Source organism: Nannobrachium achirus, assembly GCF_963921795.1.
Source record: "Nannobrachium achirus genome assembly, chromosome: 9".
Lineage (NCBI taxonomy): Eukaryota > Metazoa > Chordata > Actinopteri > Myctophiformes > Myctophidae > Nannobrachium > Nannobrachium achirus.
Genome location: NC_137818.1, coordinates 15,143,838 through 15,166,465, shown reverse-complemented (window position 1 = coordinate 15,166,465; position 22,628 = coordinate 15,143,838). Strand labels below are relative to the sequence as shown.

At 44.1% G+C, this 22,628-nt stretch overlaps 1 protein-coding gene across 2 annotated transcripts in view; it reads right to left on the bottom strand.

The window, feature by feature from the left end:
• Positions 1-224: 224 nt before the first annotated feature.
• The window catches only part of slc9a8 (solute carrier family 9 member 8), a 105,309-nt gene continuing 82,905 nt past the window's right edge, over positions 225-22,628 (bottom strand). Inside the window, exons 11-17 of one of the 2 annotated variants that reach the window (XR_013962340.1) lie at positions 22,391-22,507; positions 21,218-21,300; positions 20,131-20,242; positions 19,176-19,396; positions 12,312-12,458; positions 1,679-4,008; positions 225-1,499 (exon numbers count right to left, since the gene is read on the bottom strand). Coding sequence is in view for 1 of the 2 variants with exons in the window: in XM_080733559.1 (XP_080589685.1) it covers positions 3,895-4,008; positions 12,312-12,458; positions 19,176-19,396; positions 20,131-20,242; positions 21,218-21,300; positions 22,391-22,507 (794 nt within the window). In the remaining variant the exon portion in view is untranslated. Of the gene's footprint in view, positions 4,009-12,311; positions 12,459-19,175; positions 19,397-20,130; positions 20,243-21,217; positions 21,301-22,390; positions 22,508-22,628 lie in introns of both variants that reach the window. The other variant, XM_080733559.1, reaches the window with a different exon arrangement.

Sequence of the window (22,628 nt, the reverse complement as noted above, 5' to 3'; positions counted from 1 at the left end):
CTTTTACTCAATAGGGACCGCCCCTGTCGCAAGTTGATGATGTCACTTGTCCATGTGTGTTCTTCTAGCCCTATGGAATGTATGGAATGCATGTGCAAATAAAAACAACGTAATACTTCTTACGGTTACTATGAGCATCAAAGCAATATTTGAAATACTTTTTAAACGCACATGGACAAAATGACATCATCAACTTGCAACGGGAGAGTCCCCATTGAGTGAAACATTAACAGTTTATACTAAATAAACTAGACCAGGTCAACCTGGTTGTGCCAGACCCCCTGTCTGTCATCATCATTTATGACATCATGCCTTTTGTAGGCATGTCATCATCATGTCATCATCATATATACCCTTTATATAGAAAACCCGGACAGACATTTGCTTATGTAGGCCTACCCATTTCATGGGTCTGGCAAATATTGAAGGTGTTTTTTTAATTTAACGTTTAAGTTATTGAGGGAAAGTGTAATGTATTAAGGCATACAAAGATTATAATCCAGGCATCCTTTAAACCACTGTCGTAGAACCCTACACTAGTCCCTCAGGGCTCTATACTAGTGTATTTTTAGTTTTCACTCTTCATTAAAAAATATATCTATGCTGAAAATAGCCGGATATCCTCTTGCAGGCTATTTTCATCTGAAGTTTATTTCCCCCTGGAACAGGAGGACCTTTCTGTGGACCTGGCCCTCCCACAAGCTCCCCCTTTGCTTTCCCTCATATTGTGTCTAAAAATCCTTAATCATTATATTATAAATAACTTTTAATAAACATCTCTCAGGATAATTTCCCTCGTCCCTTTGTATATACAGTACGTTGTGTATTTTTCCCCAGTTTCTTTTTTTGGCCGCAACTTTAACAACTCAACATTGCGTTCCACTCTGTAATGTTGTGCACATCTTGGCTTGGCTCAGGCTCCATGTAGGCCTATATGAGAAAGGCTTGTATGTAAGGGTCATGTAATTCTGTGCACATTTTGGCTTGGCTAAAAAAAAAAAAAAATCTGTAGTTCTCAACCTTTTCCGGGCCCACAGGTTGAGAATCTCTAGGCTCAATGACATACTAGGCCTGGCTGTATATAAAAGGGTCACAGCGGTAGTGACAGATCGAGTGGTTTGAAACCCATTAGAATGGCCACGGATGGAAGTCTGTGGATCAAACATGTCAGGGAGCCAGACTGTTGCCTCCTGCAATTTCCAAATGATTCCGGTCACACAGTCTGGAGCAACGGAAGCTCTGTTGATGAGTAAGGGGGAAAGCGGAAGCGGCTAACGCAACAAGATCTGCATGATAAGTTCATCATTAAATGGCTCTTTCCCCAATATAGTGTGGTTGCTTAACCCTGGTTTTTGACATTATCGAAACGAAGCGGATAAAAGCGCCGAACTTTTTTCGAGGCTTCTTTAGGACCTAACAATGGATTTTAGCCTTGGGTACCAAACTTTATTTTTAAGTTTACCCGTAGAATTATCCTTATCAAGTTGGGCTCCCATCGACTTTCTATCCACAAGTTTCCGCGGGAGTTTACTGGAGACTATCCGGACCAAACTTCCGGGTTTAACAGCAGACATACAAGCTCACGTCGCGTCGCAGATGCAACCTGTTGAGAGCTTGTAAATCGGCGCCAGAAGATCGATGCAAACGTTTGCGCGATGCACTATGGGGCGTAGGAAACTCGTGGATACAGGAGGAAAATACCCAGAAAAAAAATCAGCTTTAAGTAGGATGTGAGGGGTCTAACTAGGGGTTTGTCATGATTCTGAAGCCATTGCAAGCATTTGTTTTGCACAAAAAACTTACATTGGGCTAGAAATGGCCCCACAAAACGAGGGTTTAGTGATGAGTCATCATTTTTCACAGTTTTTTGGGTGCTTTTGGGGGCCATGTCTACCTCTTCGTAGATCTGCTATTTTTGGCTAAAGTTCTCAGAATATGGACTTTAGGTTAATATAAAAAAATAGAAAAAAGGTTTCTATCACACAAAGATTTGAAAGACCCCCTGTTGTAACTCCGAGGACCCCCTAGGGATCCCGGACCCCCTGTTGAAGACCCCTGCTATAGAGGGCTGTCAAGATCATACAATTTTACTTGACGATTGTCATAAAAAGAATTACTGTGATTTAACGATTGAATGTGTTTTTCAATTGAACCGTGGATAATACCAAATTACATTTCTGTTCTGCTTTTTAGGCTTTGTAAATGAACATTGCACATATGGCAGATATGACAAATAACTTAAATATAAAACTAAATGAATGATGAAATAAGCCATATTTAAAAAAAATGTGTTAACAAAATAGTGGGAATAGCAGATCTACAAGCTCACACTACACATTGCATCACTATGTGAAAGTTCGTCTTAAATGACGTACAACTCAGGGGTGGTTCTGGCTCTATTGGAGAGGGGGAAAAATGATCACAAAACTGGAAACCCTCTAACTTAATGGACCGGAGGCTCTATACAAGTGACCTCTCCGCAAACGTTTTCAACAGAATACGGACACTTGGGGTTTAGTGGTTAAACACTACCAACCTTGCAGACCTTTTCTGGCATGTCATAACATTTTAAAACGTAAAGAAATAATATGTATTTAAAAAAAAAAGCAGATCTGTAAGCTGTTGTGAGCTAATAGGTTGGCCTTTAAAACAATGATTTGTTTTTAATTGATTAAGATAATTTTGCACTTTTTCTTTGCGTTGGCTATTAAAAAAATTGCAGATCTACAGGCTTGAACATCTGATATTTTTGAAAAATGTGTCTTATTTATATTTAATGTTTAAGTGTAAGAACTACTGGTTTAGAAGGCCCTTGTAGAATCTGATGCAGGTCTTAAATGGGTTTAAGGAAGCCAGGGGAGATGTACAGTACACTTTATTTACCCTTGGTAGTGGAAAAGAGCCAGAATACCCTGCCTGCCCGCTCAGACATACCCAGCATTACTGCGACCGCGGTTTTCCCGGTGACTCTGAGCACAACAGTGGGGGCGCAGGAGTGTGGGGAATTCTAGAACACAGTAGCACACCACAGTCTATTGCCGATGGAGAAGTTAGCATTATGTATTGAGAGAGTCAATGTATGTATGTATCCGAAGAGACTCGTCGCCAATTGCAAGATATTTAAAAGTTATTTGGGGTCATGATGATAAACCCTTCTTCCCACTACTAGACTAATAAGGATTTATATTGTCTGTGTTATTGTTTACAACCACACAATTATTCACGTGTGGCAAGATCGCGGTTCCATTAGTTTTACGAGTAGGCTAGTGTAGGCTTAGAAGCCTTTTCAGAAGTTAATTTAATGTTTTCCATTTAATGATTTCCGTTATCCTCATCTAATCTTGCATTAATGCTCGCAACTGTTTTCGGCAGGTTTTAAGGTCTTGTTTTAGTTGTTTCTCATAAGCTCGCAACCCTCCTTGCCCATCAGCCCCCACCGTTGCGCTCAGGGTCATCGGGAAAACCGCGGTCACAGCCGCTCTGTATACACCTGTCTGTGAAATGGTGTCGTTTTCGGAAACACCCCCCCAGGCGCAGGGGATTCTAAATGGTCCGTCTGTGGGAAGGGGGCAGGGACGAGAGCCGCTTTCTCTAACGTCAAATTCCAAGCCACATCCCTTCTTGCCGCTGTGATTCGTTGATAGCACTATCCATCCAATCAGCAACGAATGATGTGCCTACGTTAAACGACAGATCAACGTTCAGAAAATCAGGCTGACGGAAATGGAAGACGGCATGATTGACTTGAAAAGAAAAAAGAAGGAAAACAAATAAAAAGGCCGCTGAACGTAGAGAATCAGTCTGGACTCTCCAGGTTAAGAGATACCCGCACTATTCCCTGGAGTAATCAACGTCCGTCCCTGCGTTTTGACGTCACTGAGGTTGCGGCAGCGCTCAAAGCAGCTCGGCTTCGTCATCGTCGTCTTCGGAGCCCGACGGTCCCTGGCGGACCTCCTCGTACCACTTGTTGGTCAGCGTCTTCATCTGGATGCGGCCGTGGAGCAGGTCCTGTGTGGGGGAGACAACACAGAAAACACACCCGTTACACGTTACATGAAACAACACAAAAACTGTACTAGGGATGGGACAATAAGCGATATTATCGTTTATCATGATAAAAAAACACTCACGAACACTCACGATGATCGTATCGTGGAGATTTAATTTATGGTGAGAACCTCAGTCATGCACTGGGATCAATTCATCTTTTTTTTTTCTCTTTTTGCCGAGCTGCAAAACCCTGACTTAAACGCCATTGAAAACATGCAGCAGAAAAACATCCATGTCAGAAAGCCAATCAATTTTGATGAAGTGCACTAACTCTGTCAAGAGGAGTAGTCAAAGATTCACCCAGAAGCTTGACAGCAGCTTGTAGATTATTGAAAGCAGCTAATTGGGGTGGAAATGGCCAAGGAACCAAATATTATCATTGCTGTTTGTATATTTTTGACCCAGCAAATTTAACATTGATGAAAATAAAATAGACTTTGTGATTTTTTTTCTTTTCTTTTTGTGGCAAAGAATTGTTTGCTTTAATAAATCTATCACAGTTTTAGAAATGATTATAAAGTCAAAAACGCCATGACATACACATTCTTTACAAATGGTTCACAACTGTAAATGATTAAAACTCTTGTCATCCAAACTCTTTTTCCCAATGTGAATAAGCTGGTGTTTCTTTAGATTACTTGGCTGACTGAATCGCTTGTCACACAGGTTACAGTCGAAAGGTTTTTCTCCAGTGTGGGTACGCTGGTGTATCTTCAAGCTGGCTAACAGAGTAAAATTCTGGTCACAACTTTTACACTGGAAAGGTTTTACTCCAGTGTGGATACGTTGGTGTGTCTTTAGATTACATAGTTGACTGAATCTCTTGTCACACTGCTTACAGTCGAAAGGTCTTTCTCCAGTGTGGATGCGCTGGTGAGTCTTTAGATGATCTACCCGACTGAAACCTTTGTCACACTGTTTACAACTGAAAGGATTTTCTCTGGTGTGGGTAAGCCGGTGACTCTTCAGATTACCTTCCTGACTGAAACTCCTGTCACAATGTTCACATCGGTAGGGTTTTTCTCCAGTGTGCATGCGCTGGTGTCTCTTCAAGTTCCCCAACTCACTGAAACTCTTGCCACACTGATTACAGATGTGGGTTTTCTTTCCTGTGTGAGTCAGCCGATGTGTATTCATGACTCCTGGCTGGGTTAACCTGTTGGTAAATGGTTGATGACTGTGTGATGTTGGTTGGTCTGTGTCTGCTTCTTTCTGGCTGGTTAGTTGATGACTGTGTGATGTTGGTTGGTCTGTGCCTGCTTCTTTCTGGCTGGTTAGTTGATGACTGTGTGATGGTGGTTGGTCTGTGTCTGCTTCTTTTTGGCTGGTTAGTTGAGGACTGTGTGATGTTGGTTGGTCCTTGTCTGCTTGTTTCTGGCTGGTTAGTTGATGAATGTGTGATGATGGTTGATCTGTGTCTGCTTCTTTCAGGCTGGTTAGTTGATGACTGTGTGATGGTGGTTGGTCTGTGTCTGCCTCTTTCAGGCTGGTTAGTTGATGACTGTGTGATGGTGGTTGGTCCGTGTCTGCTTCTTTCAGGCTGGTTAGTTGATGACTGTGTGATGGTGGTTGGTCTGTGTCTGCTTCTTTCTGGCTGGTTACAGGGCTGGTAATTGTCTGACTCTGTGATGTTGGTTGATCTGTGTCTGCTTGTTTCTGGCTAGTTAGTTGATGACTGTGTGATGGTGGTTGGTCTGTGTCTGCTTGTTTCTGGCTAGTTAGTTGATGACTGTGTGATGGTGGTTGGTCTGTGTCTGCTTCTTTCTGGTTGGTTAGTTGATGACAGTGTGATGGTGGTTGGTCTGTGTCTGCTTCTTTCTGGCTGGTTAGTTGATGACCGTGTGATAGTGGTTGGTCTGTGTCTGCTTCTTTCTGGTTGGTTAGTTGATAACTGTGTGATGGTGGTTGGTCTGTGTTTGCTTCTTTCTGGCTGGTTACAGGGCTGGTAATTGTCTGACTCTGTGATGTTGGTTGGTCTGTGTCTGCTTGTTTCTGGCTGGTTAGTTGATGACTGTGTGATGGTGGTTGGTCTGTGTCTGCTTCTTTCTGGTTGGTTAGTTGATGACTGTGTGATGTTGGCTGGTCTGTGTCTGCTTGTTTCTGTCCGGTTACAGGGCTGGTTATTGTCTGACAGGCTGCAGAGGAGAATTGTCCGTTCCTCAGTGTTTGACAGTAGAGGTCATTGTGACTCTTCTCCATGTGTTCATGGAGGAACGCCTGAGACATGAAGGCAGATGAACACACAGGACAGCAGACCTGAGTCTGGGCCCCGACTCCTTCCAGGAGCGCTGGTTCATCTTCGAAGCTGCTGCCAGACATGGACGGAGACGGAGTGGAGGTCTTTTGGGGCTGAAACATCTCTACGTCTTTGTCTCTTTCTGTCTCTGTCTTTCCGTCGTTGTCTTCGTGCCTCTCCGCCATAAGTGTCAGATGTCTGTCTCAAAACAATTAGTCGATAATTTCACCCACATTATATAGGCTGATCATCTCTAGAGTGACATCAGAAACAACGCCAATTTGCGCAAGTGCCTTTTGCAGGTCATGCACTCTTCCTGTTTCTGTATTAATTGATATGAAAGAGCATTAATGTTGGCGTGGCACTCCATGTGTTAACACTTCCGGTGCCAATTACGTCCAGGAACGTGATAGGAACTAGAAAGATGAAATTGGAAAGTGCAGGTGTGGTTGCCGTGACGATATTCTGCAGCGAGCTAACTGTCATGTGAAGCTCAAATCCTTGAGCTAGCACACTATTCAAACCCATTCACAAAAAAATGTTTATTTAGAAAAAATAACGTTTCCCCAGGACTACAGTGTGTTGCCCTATTGGGCAACCACACTAATTACGGAGGTGCGGCGCCAAGGCCCAGTTACAACGTCCAGGGACGCGTTACCTGGTTACCATGGTTACCAGGTGCTGTGGCGGCCACTGGTGAGCAAAAAAACTTCATATCCCAAGATGCAACTCTGCCGCCATCATCAGGAAGTGTGTAATCTCCATAGGCTGCTATTCATTGCTGCTGCAAAGAAACAGCATTATCTCGGAATCTACTGGTTACATACTGATCGCCATTACATCGTGAATTTCCACAACATGGACACGATCGGTGCTTCAGAGGCTCTTCAAAATAAAGCGCAGTGAATGGCGGAACTCTGTAGCAAAATAATTATACAAATAATGGCATCCCAAGTGTTTACCGACTGAAACTCTTGTGACCCCGTTTACAGATGTAAGGTTTTCGCCCAGAATGGAACTCTTGTCAAACTGATTTAAAGTCAAAAGGTTTTTTCTCTAGTGTGGATAAGGTGGTGTATCTTTAGAGTACCTAGCCGTGTGAAACTCTTGTCACACTGGTTACAATAGAAAGGTCTTTCTCCAGTGTGGATACGCTGGTGTGTCTTTAGAGTACCTAAGTGACTGAAAGCTTTATCACACTGTTTACAATGGTATGGTTTTTCTCTGGTGTGAATACGCTGGTGTATCTTTAGAGAAGCACACTGACTGAATCTCTTGCCACACTGGTTACAGTCGAAAGGTCTTTCTCCAGTGTGGATAAGCAGGTGTCTCTTTAGACTACCTAACCGACTGAAACTCTTGTCACACTGCTTACAATAGAAAGGCTTTTCTCCGGTGTGAATACGCTGGTGTTTCCACAGATTACCAGCCTGATTGAATCGCTTGCCACACTGGTTACAGTTGAAAGGTTTTTCTCCGGTGTGTGTGTGCTGGTGTGTCTTTAGATTATTGAATTGATTGAAACTCTTGTGACACTGTTTACATATGTAAGGTTGGTCGCCAGTGTGGATACGTTGGTGAGTCTTCAGGCTAGCTAACAGAGTAAAGCTCCGGTCACAACTTTCACAGACGTGAGGTTTTTCTCCAGTGTGGATTGGTTGGTGTCGGTTTAGGGTGGCTAAGTGTCTGAAACTCTTGTCACACTGTTTACAACTGAATGGTTTTTCCCCAGAGTGGATGCGCCGGTGTCTCTTTAGAGTACCTAACTCATTGAAACTCTTGTCACACAGGTTACAACCGAAAGGTTTTTCCCCAGTGTGGATGCGCCGGTGTCTCTTTAGAGTACCTAACTCATTGAAACTCTTGTCACACTGTTTACATGTGTGGGGTTTCTTCATAGTGCGATTCAGCTGATGTATTTTTACGTCTCCTGGTCGTTGCTGACTGTATGATGTCGGTTGGCCTGTGTCTGCTTGTTTCTGGCTGGTTACAGGGCTGGTTATTGGCTGACAGGCTGCAGAGGAGAATTGTCCATTCCTCAGCATTTGGCAGTAGAGGTCACTGTGACTCTTCTCCATGTGTTCACGGAGGAACAACTGAGACATGAAGGCGGATGAACACACAGGACAGCAGACCTGAGTCTTAGAAGACTGGGTCCTGACTCCCAGGGGCGCCGGTTCATCTTCAAAGCTGCTGCTAGACATGGAAACATTTCTCTGTCTTGGTCTCTTCCTTCCTCTTTTTTTCCGTTTCTCTGTCTTCGACTGTCTCTCTGTCTCTCCTACTTTGTCTCTCCGTCTCTCTGTCTTCATCTCTCCGTCTCTTTGTCTCTGTTTATCTCCTCTCTACCATAAGTGTCAGGAGTCTGTCTCTAAACAACGCGCGTACGTTTCCCCCACATTATAGAGGCTGATCGTCTCTAGAGTGACATCAGCACAACACCAATTTGTGCAGGTACCTTTTGCGGGTTTATGCAATCTCTCTGTTCTTTATTGACACATTGGCTGCCACCATTCACTTACGCTTTATTTTGAAGAGCCCCGGAAGCCACGTGCGTGTGCATGTTGTGTAATCTGACGATTACAGGAAGGAGGTCAGTTTGTTTACAAACGGTCGCGAAACTAAAATCCTAACCGGGGCCGACCATCACGGATGAGTGTAGCCGTGAAAAAGAGTGTCTCTCTGCCTTTTCAGTGTTATTTGCACCTTATTCAGAGATACAGACGTTTTTATGTTACAGCATAGTATAGGAGTCAATGGAGAATAGACACTCCATTTTGGTTCTGGCCACGTTGTGTCATGACGTATGCTTTTTGAAGCCGCTTCCAAGGAGTGGCTTTGTGTGTCCCGTTCATGTCCATATATGGTCATTTCAATCCAGAATGAACAGGTTTCATCTGTCCCGTACATCCAGAATATGTGTGTAATGTCCGTCCCGGTCTGAGGATTGGATGATCAAAAATGTCCAATGAGACCATACTTTGAGGATTGGTCAAGCTTCACATGACAATTCGGCCCTCCAGATAAAATCATTCATTCATTCAGAATTGGAAGAATGTATAGATCATAGCTCTAGAACACATAGTATAAAAGTTCACCGCTTCACTTCAAACCGAGGTTTGGTTTTTTTCTTCTTTCACCAGCAGCCAAAGCATGCGTCTGTTGCCGGGTTACCATGGTAACCCTTAACTCATCTGTGGACAAGTTTGGCTAAAGGGCTCAATCTCCCAGTTATATGTTCTGCGGGATGTCCATATATGGGACTTGAGCAGTGTTGTTTTTGACAGCAAATTTTGATTTAGTTTTAGTCATAGTCTTTTGAATAAAATGTCATTTAGTTATAGTCTCTCTAGGCGACTAAATCCACAGTTGATTTAGTCAACTGAAATGTATTTTGGCAGGCCTTGATGGCATCGTAATGAAATATTTTACACTTGGTTGTGTGCGGAAAATAGCAGATCTACAAGCTTACAACGTGTCGCAGCGTGACGCGTTGCGAGCTTATAGATCTGCTATTTTCAGCACACAACACCTGAGAGCAACCAAACATGAAATGACTCTCTTCTCCACTAGTCCCTCCCTAACGTTTTAGTCTAGTTTTTATTTTGTTGACAACATTGTCAATATATTTAGTCTTAGTTTTAGTCATCACAGATTAGTTTTTATTTTGTTTTTATTTTGTTTTCGTCAGTGAAAAAAACGCAGTCGACAAACATTTTTCGTCATAGTTTTAGTCGACGAAATCAACACTGGACTTGAGGATGGCTATTTTTTGGAGAACCGCCGACTCAAACTAATGAAAATACATGACAAAGGGAGTCCTAACTTTGTTTTGCTCAGGACACCCATGTAAATAACTTTTTCATCCAAGTCACCCTTGCATTACATTGTTACTTAACTTATTTTACAGCACCTTACATTTATGTCATATTACGGTAAGTAAATATTATGTAAATCTTTCCCCCTAAGACAGGGGTGGGCAACTTTGATGATGGAGAGGGCTATGGTCTCTTTTGCAAGACACTTTATGTATATATACTTATATATTATTCGCCCCCTCTATTGATGCACCTTCTCTTTATTGGTACTGTACTGCTCTTGTCTTTGTTTTGTTTTTTTCCCTCTTATCTATCTTTTCTTACGTCTCTGTAACTTTGTAAATAACTGTATACTGCTGTGCTACTACTGGACAACTGAATTTCCCCCTTGGGATAATAAAGGTATCTATCTATCTATCTATCTACTATATTTCCACCTTCACTCCAGAGGGCCACATAGAATATTGCTATGTCCTACTTTGTCATACAGTATATCATACAAAAGAAGCAAAAAATAGCAGATCTACAAGCTCAAAACGCATCGCATGTAGATCGGCTATATTTTGCTTCTATTGAATTGGAATCCTGAATAATCTTTTTGTTATTTTTGAATTGGAATCCTGAAATGTAACATTTTGATTTAATTTCAAACACATTTAATTATATAGGCTACTCATGTTAAAACTAGACCAGGTCAACCTGGTTGTGCCAGACCCCCTGTCTGTCATCATCATTTATGACATCATGCCTTTTGTAGGCATGTCATCATCATGTCATCATCATATATACCCTTTATATAGAAAACCCGGACCGACATTTGCTTATGTAGGCCTACCCATTTCATGGGTCTGGCAAATAGCAGATCTAAGCTCACAACGCATCACTGGGCTTGTGGAATCTGCTACGTTGGTATAGATTGAAAAATAACGCACCTAGGGTGCCACCGCACGGCACCCGATTTGAGGAACCCTGGGCAAGAAGAAAGCACTGTGCAGGCACATGTGTGAGTGCATGCTGCAACAATGCAATGAGGAAATATACTGTATATGACTGCTCGTGTACAATGCTGCCACCTGCTGGGAACAGAGAGATATGACACAGCACAGCTTGGCTCTGCTCTCCTCTCACTTTCTCACACACACACACACACACACACACACACACACACACACACACACACACACACACACACACACACACACACACACACACACACACACACACACACTAAATCATGTTTAAAACCTAACCTTTAAATGTCTAATCCTAATTGCAACCCCAACCTCAATCTCTAAGAATATATCTACAAAATATATTTTTGTTAAACAATAAAACAACAATGTTTCGTGTGAGAACCAGGAAAATGGTCTTCAAGACGTCTTGTTCTACTATACCAAGGGTCTTCAACAGGGGGTCCTCAGAGTTACTACAGGGGGTCCTCCAAATCTTTGTCTCCTTTTTTATATTAACGACTTGAATACTAGTGTCCATTTTCTGAGAACTTTGTCCGAAAATAGCCGATCTACAGGCTCTGCGAGGCGTTGTGAGCTTGTAGATAGACTAAAAAAAAAGATCAGACTAAGTACAGAGTGAAAGGTCAAGTTTATCAAGTATTGGCGTTTCAAGTGGTTAAATATCTGATAACACAAAGTGTCATGAATCCACAATGCACTGATGATTGTGCTGTCAAACGATGAAACTATATGGAATATATGAAACCATTGAAAAATAGCAGCTATACAAGATCACAACGCGGCACCGAGAGCCATGCTGCGAGCTTATAGATCTGCTATGTTTATTAAATCGTGAACATTTGTGTTGTCTTTGAAGGTTTTTTGAAAAACCTATGTTTCTATGTCAGTGGTACTCAAACTTTTTCATGTGAAGGACCCCCAAAATTACATGTATTTGGCCACAGAACCCCAGCTCAAAACATTTAGTTCCAGGGACCCCCCAGAAGCAAAATTTGAGTCACAAATGTTTGCTTAAAAAATACATATATTCAAAGATTTGCAGACATTTTCACGACTTTTCAAAAATAGCAGATCTACAAGCTCGCAGCGCGGCACTCGGTGCTACACTGTGAGCATACATACATACATGCTATTTTTCAAGTAAATATAAAATAATTAAGGCCTCTCCACCTTGGCCCCTAGTAACTCAGTCCTACTTTTCCCCCCCTTGTGACGCCCCTGCGTGACACCCACCTCCTGTGTGAGTCTCCTGGTGAAGAAGGGGTTGAGGTATTTGGCGTCGAGCCACAGGAAGCCCTTGAGGTCTTGTCTCTGGTAGATGTGGGCTTCGTACTCCTCCTCCGTCAGCTCCGACAGATGCTCCGTCTCTATGGCGTTACCCTGGGGAATGAGACCACAGGATGAGTCTCTATGGCGTTACCCTGAGGAATGAGACCACAGGATGAGTCTCTATGGCGTTACCCTGGGGAATGAGACCACAGGATGAGTCTCTATGGTGTTACCCTGGGGAATGAGACCACAGAGGGATGAGTCTCTATGGCGTTACCCTGGGGAATGACACCACAGGATGAGTCTCTATGGCGTTACCCTGGGGAATGAGACCACAGAGGGATGAGTCTCTATGACGTTACCCTGAGGAATGAGACCACAGGATGAGTCTCTATGGTGTTACCCTGAGGAATGAGACCACAGGATGAGTCTCTATGGCGTTACCCTGGGGAATGACACCACAGGATGAGTCGCTATGGCGTTACCCTGGGGAATGAGACCACAGAGGGATGAGTCTCTATGGCGTTACCCTGGGGAATGAGACCACAGAGGGATGAGTCTCTATGGCGTTACCCTGGGGAATGAGACCACAGGATGAGTCTCTATGGTGTTACCCTGGGGAATGAGATCACAGGATGAGTCTCTATGGTGTTACCCTGGGGAATGAGACCACAGAGGGATGAGTCTCTATGGCGTTACCCTGGGGAATGAGACCACAGGATGAGTCTCTATGGCGTTACCCTGGGGAATGAGACCACAGAGGGATGAGTCTCTATGGCGTTACCCTGGGGAATGAGACCACAGGATGAGTCTCTATGGCGTTACCCTGAGGAATGAGACCACAGGATGAGTCTCTATGGTGTTACCCTGAGGAATGAGACCACAGGATGAGTCTCTATGGCGTTACCCTGGGGAATGAGACCACAGGATGAGTCTCTATGGTGTTACCCTGGGGAATGAGACCACATAGGGATGAGTCTCTATGGTGTTACCCTGGGGAATGAGACCACAGGATGAGTCTCTATGGCGTTACCCTGGGGAATGAGACCACAGAGGGATGAGTCTCTATGGTGTTACCCTGGGGAATGAGACCACAGGATGAGTCTCTATGGCGTTACCCTGGGGAATGAGACCACAGGATGAGTCTCTATGGTGTTACCCTGGGGAATGAGACCACAGGATGAGTCTCTATGGCGTTACCCTGTGGAATGAGACCACAGAGGGATGAGTCTCTATGGCGTTACCCTGGGGAATGAGACCACAGAGGGATGAGTCTCTATGGCGTTACCCTGGGGAATGAAACCACAGGATGAGTCTCTATGGCGCTACCCTGGGGAATGAGACCACAGGATGAGTCTCTATGGCGTTACCCTGGGGAATGAGACCACAGGATGAGTCTCTATGGCGTTACCCTGGGGAATGAGACCACAGGATGAGTCTCTATGGCGTTACCCTGGGGAATGAGACCACAGGATGAGTCTATATGGCGTTACCCTGGGGAATGAGACCACAGGATGAGTCTCTATGGCATTACCCTGTGGAATGAGACCACAGGATGAGTCTCTATGGCGTTACCCTGGGGAATGAGACCACAGGATGAGTCTCTATGGCGTTACCCTGGGGAATGAGACCACAGGATGAGTCACTATGGCGTTACCCTGTGGAATGAGACCACAGAGTGATGAGTCTCTATGGCGTTACCCTGGGGAATGAGATCACAGAGGGATGAGTCTCTATGGCGTTACCCTGTGGAATGAGACCACAGGATGAGTCTCTATGGCGTTACCCTGAGGAATGAGACCACAGGATGAGTCTCTATGGCGTTACCCTGGGGAATGAGACCACAGAGGGATGAGTCTCTATGGCGTTACCCTGAGGAATGAGACCACAGAGGGATGAGTCTCTATGGCGTTACCCTGGGGAATGAGACCACAGAGGGATGAGTCTCTATGGCGTTACCCTGGGGAATGAGACCACAGGATGAGTCTCTATGGCGTTACCCTGAGGAATGAGACCACAGGATGAGTCTCTATGGCGTTACCCTGGGGAATGAGACCACAGAGGGATGAGTCTCTATGGCGTTACCCTGGGGAATGAGACCACAGGATGAGTCTCTATGGCGTTACCCTGGGGAATGAGACCACAGAGGGATGAGTCTCTATGGCGTTACCCTGGGAATGAGATCACAGGATGAGTCTCTATGGCGTTACCCTGAGGAATGAGACCACAGGATGAGTCTCTATGGCGTTACCCTGGGGAATGAGACCACAGAGGGATGAGTCTCTATGGCGTTACCCTGGGGAATGAGACCACAGAGGGATGAGTCTCTATGGCGTTACCCTGGGGAATGAGACCACAGGATGAGTCTCTATGGCATTACTCTGGGGAATGAGACCACAGGATGAGTCTCTATGGCGTTACCCTGGGGAATGAGACCACAGGATGAGTCTCTATGGCGTTACCCTGGGGAATGAGACCACAGAGGGATGAGTCTCTATGGCGTTACCCTGGGGAATGAGACCACAGGATGAGTCTCTATGGCGTTACCCTGGGGAATGAGACCACAGAGGGATGAGTCTCTATGGCGTTACCCTGGGGAATGAGACCACAGGATGAGTCTCTATGGCATTACTCTGGGGAATGAGACCACAGGATGAGTCTCTATGGCGTTACCCTGGGGAATGAGACCACAGGATGAGTCTCTATGGCGTTACCCTGGGGAATGAGACCACAGAGGGATGAGTCTCTATGGCGTTACCCTGGGGAATGAGACCACAGGATGAGTCTCTATGGCGTTACCCTGGGGAATGAGACCACAGGATGAGTCTCTATGGCGTTACCCTGAGGAATGAGATCACAGGATGAGTCTCTATGGTGTTACCCTGGGGAATGAGACCACAGGATGAGTCTCTATGGTGTTACCCTGAGGAATGAGACCACAGAGGGATGAGTCTCTATGGCGTTACCCTGAGGAATGAGACCACAGAGGGATGAGTCTCTATGGCGTTACCCTGGGGAATGAGACCACAGATGGATGAGTCTCTATGGCGTTACCCTGAGGAATGAGATCACAGGATGAGTCTCTATGGTGTTACCCTGAGGAATGAGACCACAGAGGGATGAGCCTCTATGGCGTTACCCTGAGGAATGAGACCACAGAGGGATGAGTCTCTATGGCGTTACCCTGGGGAATGAGACCACAGATGGATGAGTCTCTATGGCGTTACCCTGAGGAATGAGACCACAGGATGAGTCTCTATGGCGTTACCCTGGGGAATGAGACCACAGGATGAGTCTCTATGGCGTTACCCTGGGGAATGAGACCACAGAGGGATGAGTCTCTATGGCGTTACCCTGGGGAATGAGACCACAGGATGAGTCTCTATGGCGTTACCCTGAGGAATGAGACCACAGAGGGATGAGTCTCTATGGCGTTACCCTGGGGAATGAGACCACAGGATGAGTCTCTATGGCGTTACCCTGAGGAATGAGATCACAGAGGGATGAGTCTCTATGGTGTTACCCTGAGGAATGAGATCACAGGATGAGTCTCTATGGTGTTACCCTGAGGAATGAGATCACAGAGGGATGAGTCTCTATGGTGTTACCCTGGGGAATGAGACCACAGGATGAGTCTCTATTTTACAGAGCTTGTCAATCGGCTACTTTCGCTGTTTTAGAGCAGTGCAAACCGTTCCTAAGTCTGGCTTTGTGTGTATGAGTGTCCAGATCATAGACATAGAAAGGTGAGACACCTCCTTCGGCTCTAAGGCATATGCATCGGGGGACCAAGGGAATCCATGTGCATCGCTTCCACGTGTGTCACACATACAGGCGTTGGTAGGTGGGGGCGGGTATTTTCGTAGGCAGCCTGTAAGAACAGCTGAGCTGTGCAGCCGTGCAACAGTCCCGAAAAGATGCGCTGTGAACTAGGTTCCATCCAACAGTCAAGTATGTCGGTTCACGTGTGTACTACTTGTGTGCACGTACGCGCGTATACGAGCTGTACACGAGCTTGCACCTGTTCTAAGTGAACTCAAAGGGACAAGGATTAGGGGGTTGGGTTGAAAAAATGCACTATCATTTCAATCAATCAATCTCAACAGTGCCTGTTGAGATTGGCAGAACATGCCAATATATGGGCATTACCAAATATGGGCATTCCCAGATATGCCCTTAATATTGATGACAACGGGACAGGGATTTCCATATATGGGCATAAAACGGACAAGGACGTAATTAATTTGCAAGTGTGATCTGGGAATGCCCAACATGCCCATATATGGGCATTCCCATATATGCCCTTAACACATTGGCCGCCATTTTAACATTGACTGTTTGGCTCCCCTGCCATTTTGTTTAATGAAAAAATTTATATATTTTTTTTATATTGACATTTTTCCTAAATTCTGTATTCTGTATTTTGTGTCATACAGTACCTGAAATGAAACAAGACCACCTCTAGTCTCACCAAAAAATAAAAAAATAAAATAAAAAGCTTTTTTTCTATAGTTGCAGCCATCTCAAAATAGCCATTTTTGACCAAAATCCAGCTATAATTGAAAAAACTGGAGTTATTGACCTTTTTGTGAAAAATCTATTTTCAAGCGAATAACTCACTTGATATTTGTCTTTATGGCTTCAGGCATTATCAGATAAGTGTACTAATGTAATTATGTAATAGGATTTTTTTTTAGAATTTTCTGTTTAGAAAAATGCAGAGAAAAATATTTTTATTGGCTATGTCTGACCATAAAACTCAGCAATTTCACATACTGTTTTGCAGTATTTGTGTGAGTATTTGTGTGAGCCCCCACTTGGGGGCGCGTTCTCTCTGTCTCTGTATGTCTGCTTTGGTCTCAGCTGTTTTTGGGTCTGTACAGGTGCACACACACAAATAGACATCAAAGGGGGCATGAGTCTTTTTTCTAACATGTGCTAGAATGTGAAAATAGCAGATCTACAAGCTCTACAAGCTCAACACATCGCTCTGTGACACATTGAGAGCTTGTAGAGCTTGTAGATCTGCTATTTTCACATTCTGGGACATGTTAGAAAAATGTCTCCCCCTGCCCCAAAAAAATCCTCTGCACTGCCCTGCAAGAGCAGGGCAGACGCATTTTGCTAACGAGGCGAGGCTGTTGACGTTGATCGATCGCTTGTTGGCTGTAGTTGATCGCTTGTTTTGGTGGAGCGTGGGCCAGGGACCCCCAGTCCCCCACCTGGTTCCCTAAGTGTTGGCTGGAGACCAGGGACCCCTTTGTGAGACCCCATCGACAGGGACCACTTGTCCCTGCAACTGGATCATATGAACTTTATGTAACAAATGATCGGCTTATTGATTGATTTTACAATGTTATGTAACTCTGCACTGCTCTGCGGAGGTCGGCGAAGCGTTGGACCCGCGGACCCCTTATTGGTTGTTAGAAAGGCGACCAGGGACCCCCACCTTTGCAAAGGCGATCATGGCTTGTTTGTGGACTAAATACCATTATAAAACTAATATTATAGCCTGGATATATGGGTGTGGATTCAAATCAACCATCATCATTATCAGGTACGTTTTAGAAGCATTTATATGGCAAATTGGCGATAATTGTGTGTTTTGTGTCTTGAGAGAGAGAGAGAGAGAGGCAGAGGCAGATCTCACTATAGCACTGTTTTTTATGGGACTGAACACCATCAGGGGGTCCAACAGGGACCACTGAAACAGAGATACAGTGGAGGGAAGCGCACACACACACACACACACACACACACACACACACACACACACACACACACACACACACACACACACACACACACACACACACACACACACACACACACACACACAGCTGTTCTCACACTTTTTTTTCTTCTCTTTTTTTTTCCGGCAGCCAGCCTTTTGAGCTCAAATGCGTCTTTTGCCAATTAACTGTGGTTGGGGAGATTTATACATTTGTATTGCAATTTATACATTATTACAGTCTTTTTTTCAAACACACTTACTTTGATGTGTGATATGTGTGAGACAGAAGGCTCAAATTTTGTCACGGGCTGGAGAAAAGTGTAATTAAACATTACATTATATAAAAGCAAATTCTCGGGACTATCGGGCCTGGCGGGGAACGACATTTAAAATTTCTCGGGACTATCGGGGGAGGCGGGGAATGAGTTAATATTGATGAAACTGGGACAGGGTTCTCCATATATAGGCATAAAACGGACAAGAATGTAATTCATTTGCAAGTGTGGTCTTGGAATGCCCATATATGGGCATAAAATATATGGGCATAGAAGGGACATCAAGCCAAAGTGTGATGTCAAGAGCAGCAAACCCATTCTGTTAAGAGTGGTTCCCCTGACATCACAGTGACATCAGAGCATGATGTCAGAGTCATGTCACAGTGACAAGGGAACCAATAGACTGTAAAAATGTGTACTGACTGACTGACACAGACAAACAGACAGACAGAGACAAGCTGCGACATGTCTCATGGTATACTGTGACCTTTGGGGCTGTTAAGAATTACATCATTTTGTAGGCAGAGGAGAATTTCTGCCCCCAGTTTCCGTGAATCTTTTTACTATTTTTACTATTTACACATTTTTCTTCTCTTTGTTGTTGAAAGGAAAGTGTTAGAATTATACCTTAGTCGTTATTTTTGTCTCGGATCTGTTGAAATAGCGAGAGAAAGAAAATGCTCTGGGGGCAGAGTTCTCCTCTGCCTACAAAATGATGTCACAGCTTAAAAGCCCCATTCCCAGACAATATCTAGTCTCTTATAACGATATTCTTTATACATCTCTCTCTCTCTCTCCCTCTGCAACGTGCATCATTACCATTTTCTCGGTCTTGCTGAGAGTGATGCCCTTCTTGTTCTTGCGCCGCGATTGGCTCTCCTCTATGTCCATGACGCGTATGAGGGGCATGGTCCCGCCCCCCATGAGGAGGATGGTGAAGAGCACGATGATGATGGTGGTGGTGCCAATCAGCTGGCGCTTCTCGATGGGCTCCAGGCCCAAGTGGAGGCTCAGGGCGTAGGGGATGGCACCTCTCAGACCTGACCCGGAGAAAGACATCAATGATTAACCCATTTAGGCCTAGAATTATTGACTGCTTTAACTAATGAAAAATAGCAGATATACAAGCTCACAGTGCGGCACCGAGTGCCGCGCTGCGAGCTTATAGATCTGCTATGTTTGAAAAAGTCGTGAAAATGTGTGCAAATCTTATGTATTTTTAAAGCGAACATTTGTAACTCAAATTTTGCTTCTGGGGGGTCCCTGGAACTAGATATTTTGAGATGGGGGTCCGTGGCCAAATACATATCATTTTGGGGGTCCTTCACATGAAAAAGTTTGAGAACCACTGACATAGTAGTCTCTCAAGAACAGACTAACTGAGCTCCAGTTACTGTAAGTGAAAAGGACCTTTTCTTTGACGATGGCCGGCCAGATTGCTGACATAGAAACATAGGTAATTCAAACCTAACCTTAGAAGGATTCAAAAGACACTTATAGAATCGGGTCAAAATTCTAATTTTCAAAAATGCATTTATTTTTCAAAAATAGCAGATCTACAAGCTCACAGCGCGGCACCAGCTTGTATATCTGCTATTTTTCACTGGTTAAAGCATTCAATAATTCTAGGCCTAAATTAAACAGGAAAGAACAAGAAATACTTTACATACTAGAAATAGGGGTGTAAGAGTTAATCACACTTAGCGATTATTTAAAAATGGGTGATGATCAGTGTTAAAGATGAAAAAAAAAGTGATCAGTGTGTGTTGTTTACCACTGAACCACATGATGAACATCATCTTGGGTGTGATCTTGTGATCTCTGAAGAAGTTGAGCAGGAAGGACAGAGGGAAGATGTTCACCGCCCGACCCAGGAGGACCAGCACCTGTAGAGAGACGAGACAACGCACAGCTCCAACCCATTACGACCTAGAACTTTAACCATTATTTTATGCTTTGAATTGGTGGTGCCATAGTTTTGTACTTTTTCAGTTTTGTATGTGTCTGTGGAGTTAACATTATTCTATTAGGCCACTGGGTGGAGTTATAATGTGCAGATTTGTCTTCCCCGCGTACTTGTGTTTACTTCCTGAAAGCTGAAAGCTCAAAAGGCCCAGTCGATGACATCATATACTCATCCCCTCCCCTTTCACCATTCACCCAACACTGTGGGTGTGCCTAACTTCAGCTGGGTCACCACCCACCAGACAACCAGGCATACCTAATGAATTGGTGCGTGTGGCCACATAAAAACACAATTTGAACTCTTTCTGTACACTTTCTTTGAAAAAATATAGTATAATCATAATACCTGATCATCATGTTTTAGAGGAGAAAAGAATCATGGCACTGCATCTGTAACTATTCAAAGTGCCGTGCTGTGAGCTTGTATATCTGCTATTTTTTTTTTAATCGTCAACAATTTTGTGAACGAATATCTTTGACCCAATTCTATAAATGTCTTCTAAATCCTTCTCAGGTTTATATATGAATTAAAAGTACCATAAGAACTTGGGAGTGCTGGCTAATATTACTTTCTTACTGTAAGCTTGTGGATAGCCTATGTTCGGTGCATGACATGCTTCCATATGGCTCACTTCTATAGAATCCAAACGACTGAAATACATTGTTAGTGACTGAGAACTTCAATCCATGTCAGCACTGAGATCAGGAGCGCTCCGGAAAGCCTTTACCATGGAAAAGCATGACAGAAAATCAGCTGTGACAGCTGTGGACACGGCCATACTGTATGGTCAACAGCCACATCAATCAGAGACGCTGCATACTTTTTGACCCGGCCGGTGGCATGTGTGAAATACCATTTCCAAAAGCTTTCGAAAGAGGTCAACAACGGTACTTACGATACACCAGATGACGAAGGATATCTCAAACTTGTGAGGGAAGCTGAAGATGGAGAGACCCAGGAAGGCAAACACGCATGTTTCTGTAATGATAATGAGAAGTAGACCTCTATTAATGCCAAGCCACACCCAGCTAACTGATGATTGCTTGGGGTATGGAGTATGGAGTTCCTCATAGGCGACCCAAATCCTGGAAATCTTTGCACGCGCGAACCCGGTCAGTCTTGCACCCCCTGATAGAAGAGGCTAGAATCGCCTGTGGAGTTCCTAGTGTATAATTAACTTTCTTCCTTTTGGTTAATCAGCCTGCAATATTAACGTGGGCGCATGCACGCCGTGGTTCGTTTGCGAAAGACCCTAGCTTAAAGGAGTAGTTCATCCTCAAAATGACTTTTTTTCTATTGATTACTCATGCCATGGAGACTAGAGTTATAAAATATTTTTAGCTTTTTGTCGCATTGCTTAGACAAAAATGTAATTAAAAATGTGTTTCCCTGACGGTTTCCCCATACAGTGCCATGCATTTGGGTACCAATCCAGGGCCATGTATTCGGGTCTCGATCCGGAATCAATGGGGGTAAATCAAATTTACTATAATCACATTTTTGTCTAAGGAATGCGACAAATACAAAAAATATTATTGAACTCAAGTCTCCATGTCAAAAAACAACAACTGCTGACCAACGTCTTTTTCTCTGTATTCTCAGGTTGGGGCAGTAAATAGCTCTTCCTTCCTGCAGGACAAACCTATTGACAAAGTCTCATGTAGGGATCGGACGATAAGCGATATTATCGTTTATCGTGATAAAAAACGCTCACAATAATCGTATCGTGGAGATTTCATTTATCGTGAAATTGTCCTCCTTCATGCACTGGGATCAATTCACCGGTACCATGTACTTATAATATACGTACTATAGTCTTTTTTCACTCTCTATCAAATGTCTTTGCTCAAAAATAGCCGATCTACAAGCTCACAACGTGTTGCAACGCGATGTGTTGTGAGCTTGTAGATCAGCTATTATTTGTCAAATGTTCCGCCCCAGGATAATGGATTTTGGGGATTATTTTGACTATCACGATAATATTGTAAATCGCGATTTCTTTGGTCACACTATGACATTTCCATATCGCCCCATCCCCAGTCTCCTGCTAATAAATAATGACACTGACCACACATGAAGGCCACGGTGCGCAGCGTCTGCTGCATCAGGATCTGGGTGACGGGAGACAGGTTGTGATGGGTGTAGTGAGACATCACGATGCCCGAGAACAGGATGGACATGATGCCTGTCGAGGGAGGGACACAGAACAGGTCGAAGGATAACGTTAAATCAAAGATGAGGATATTTTCTTATGTTCATGTGAGTAGTACACTCCGGGGGGGATTTGAACCCGAGTCTCCCGCATA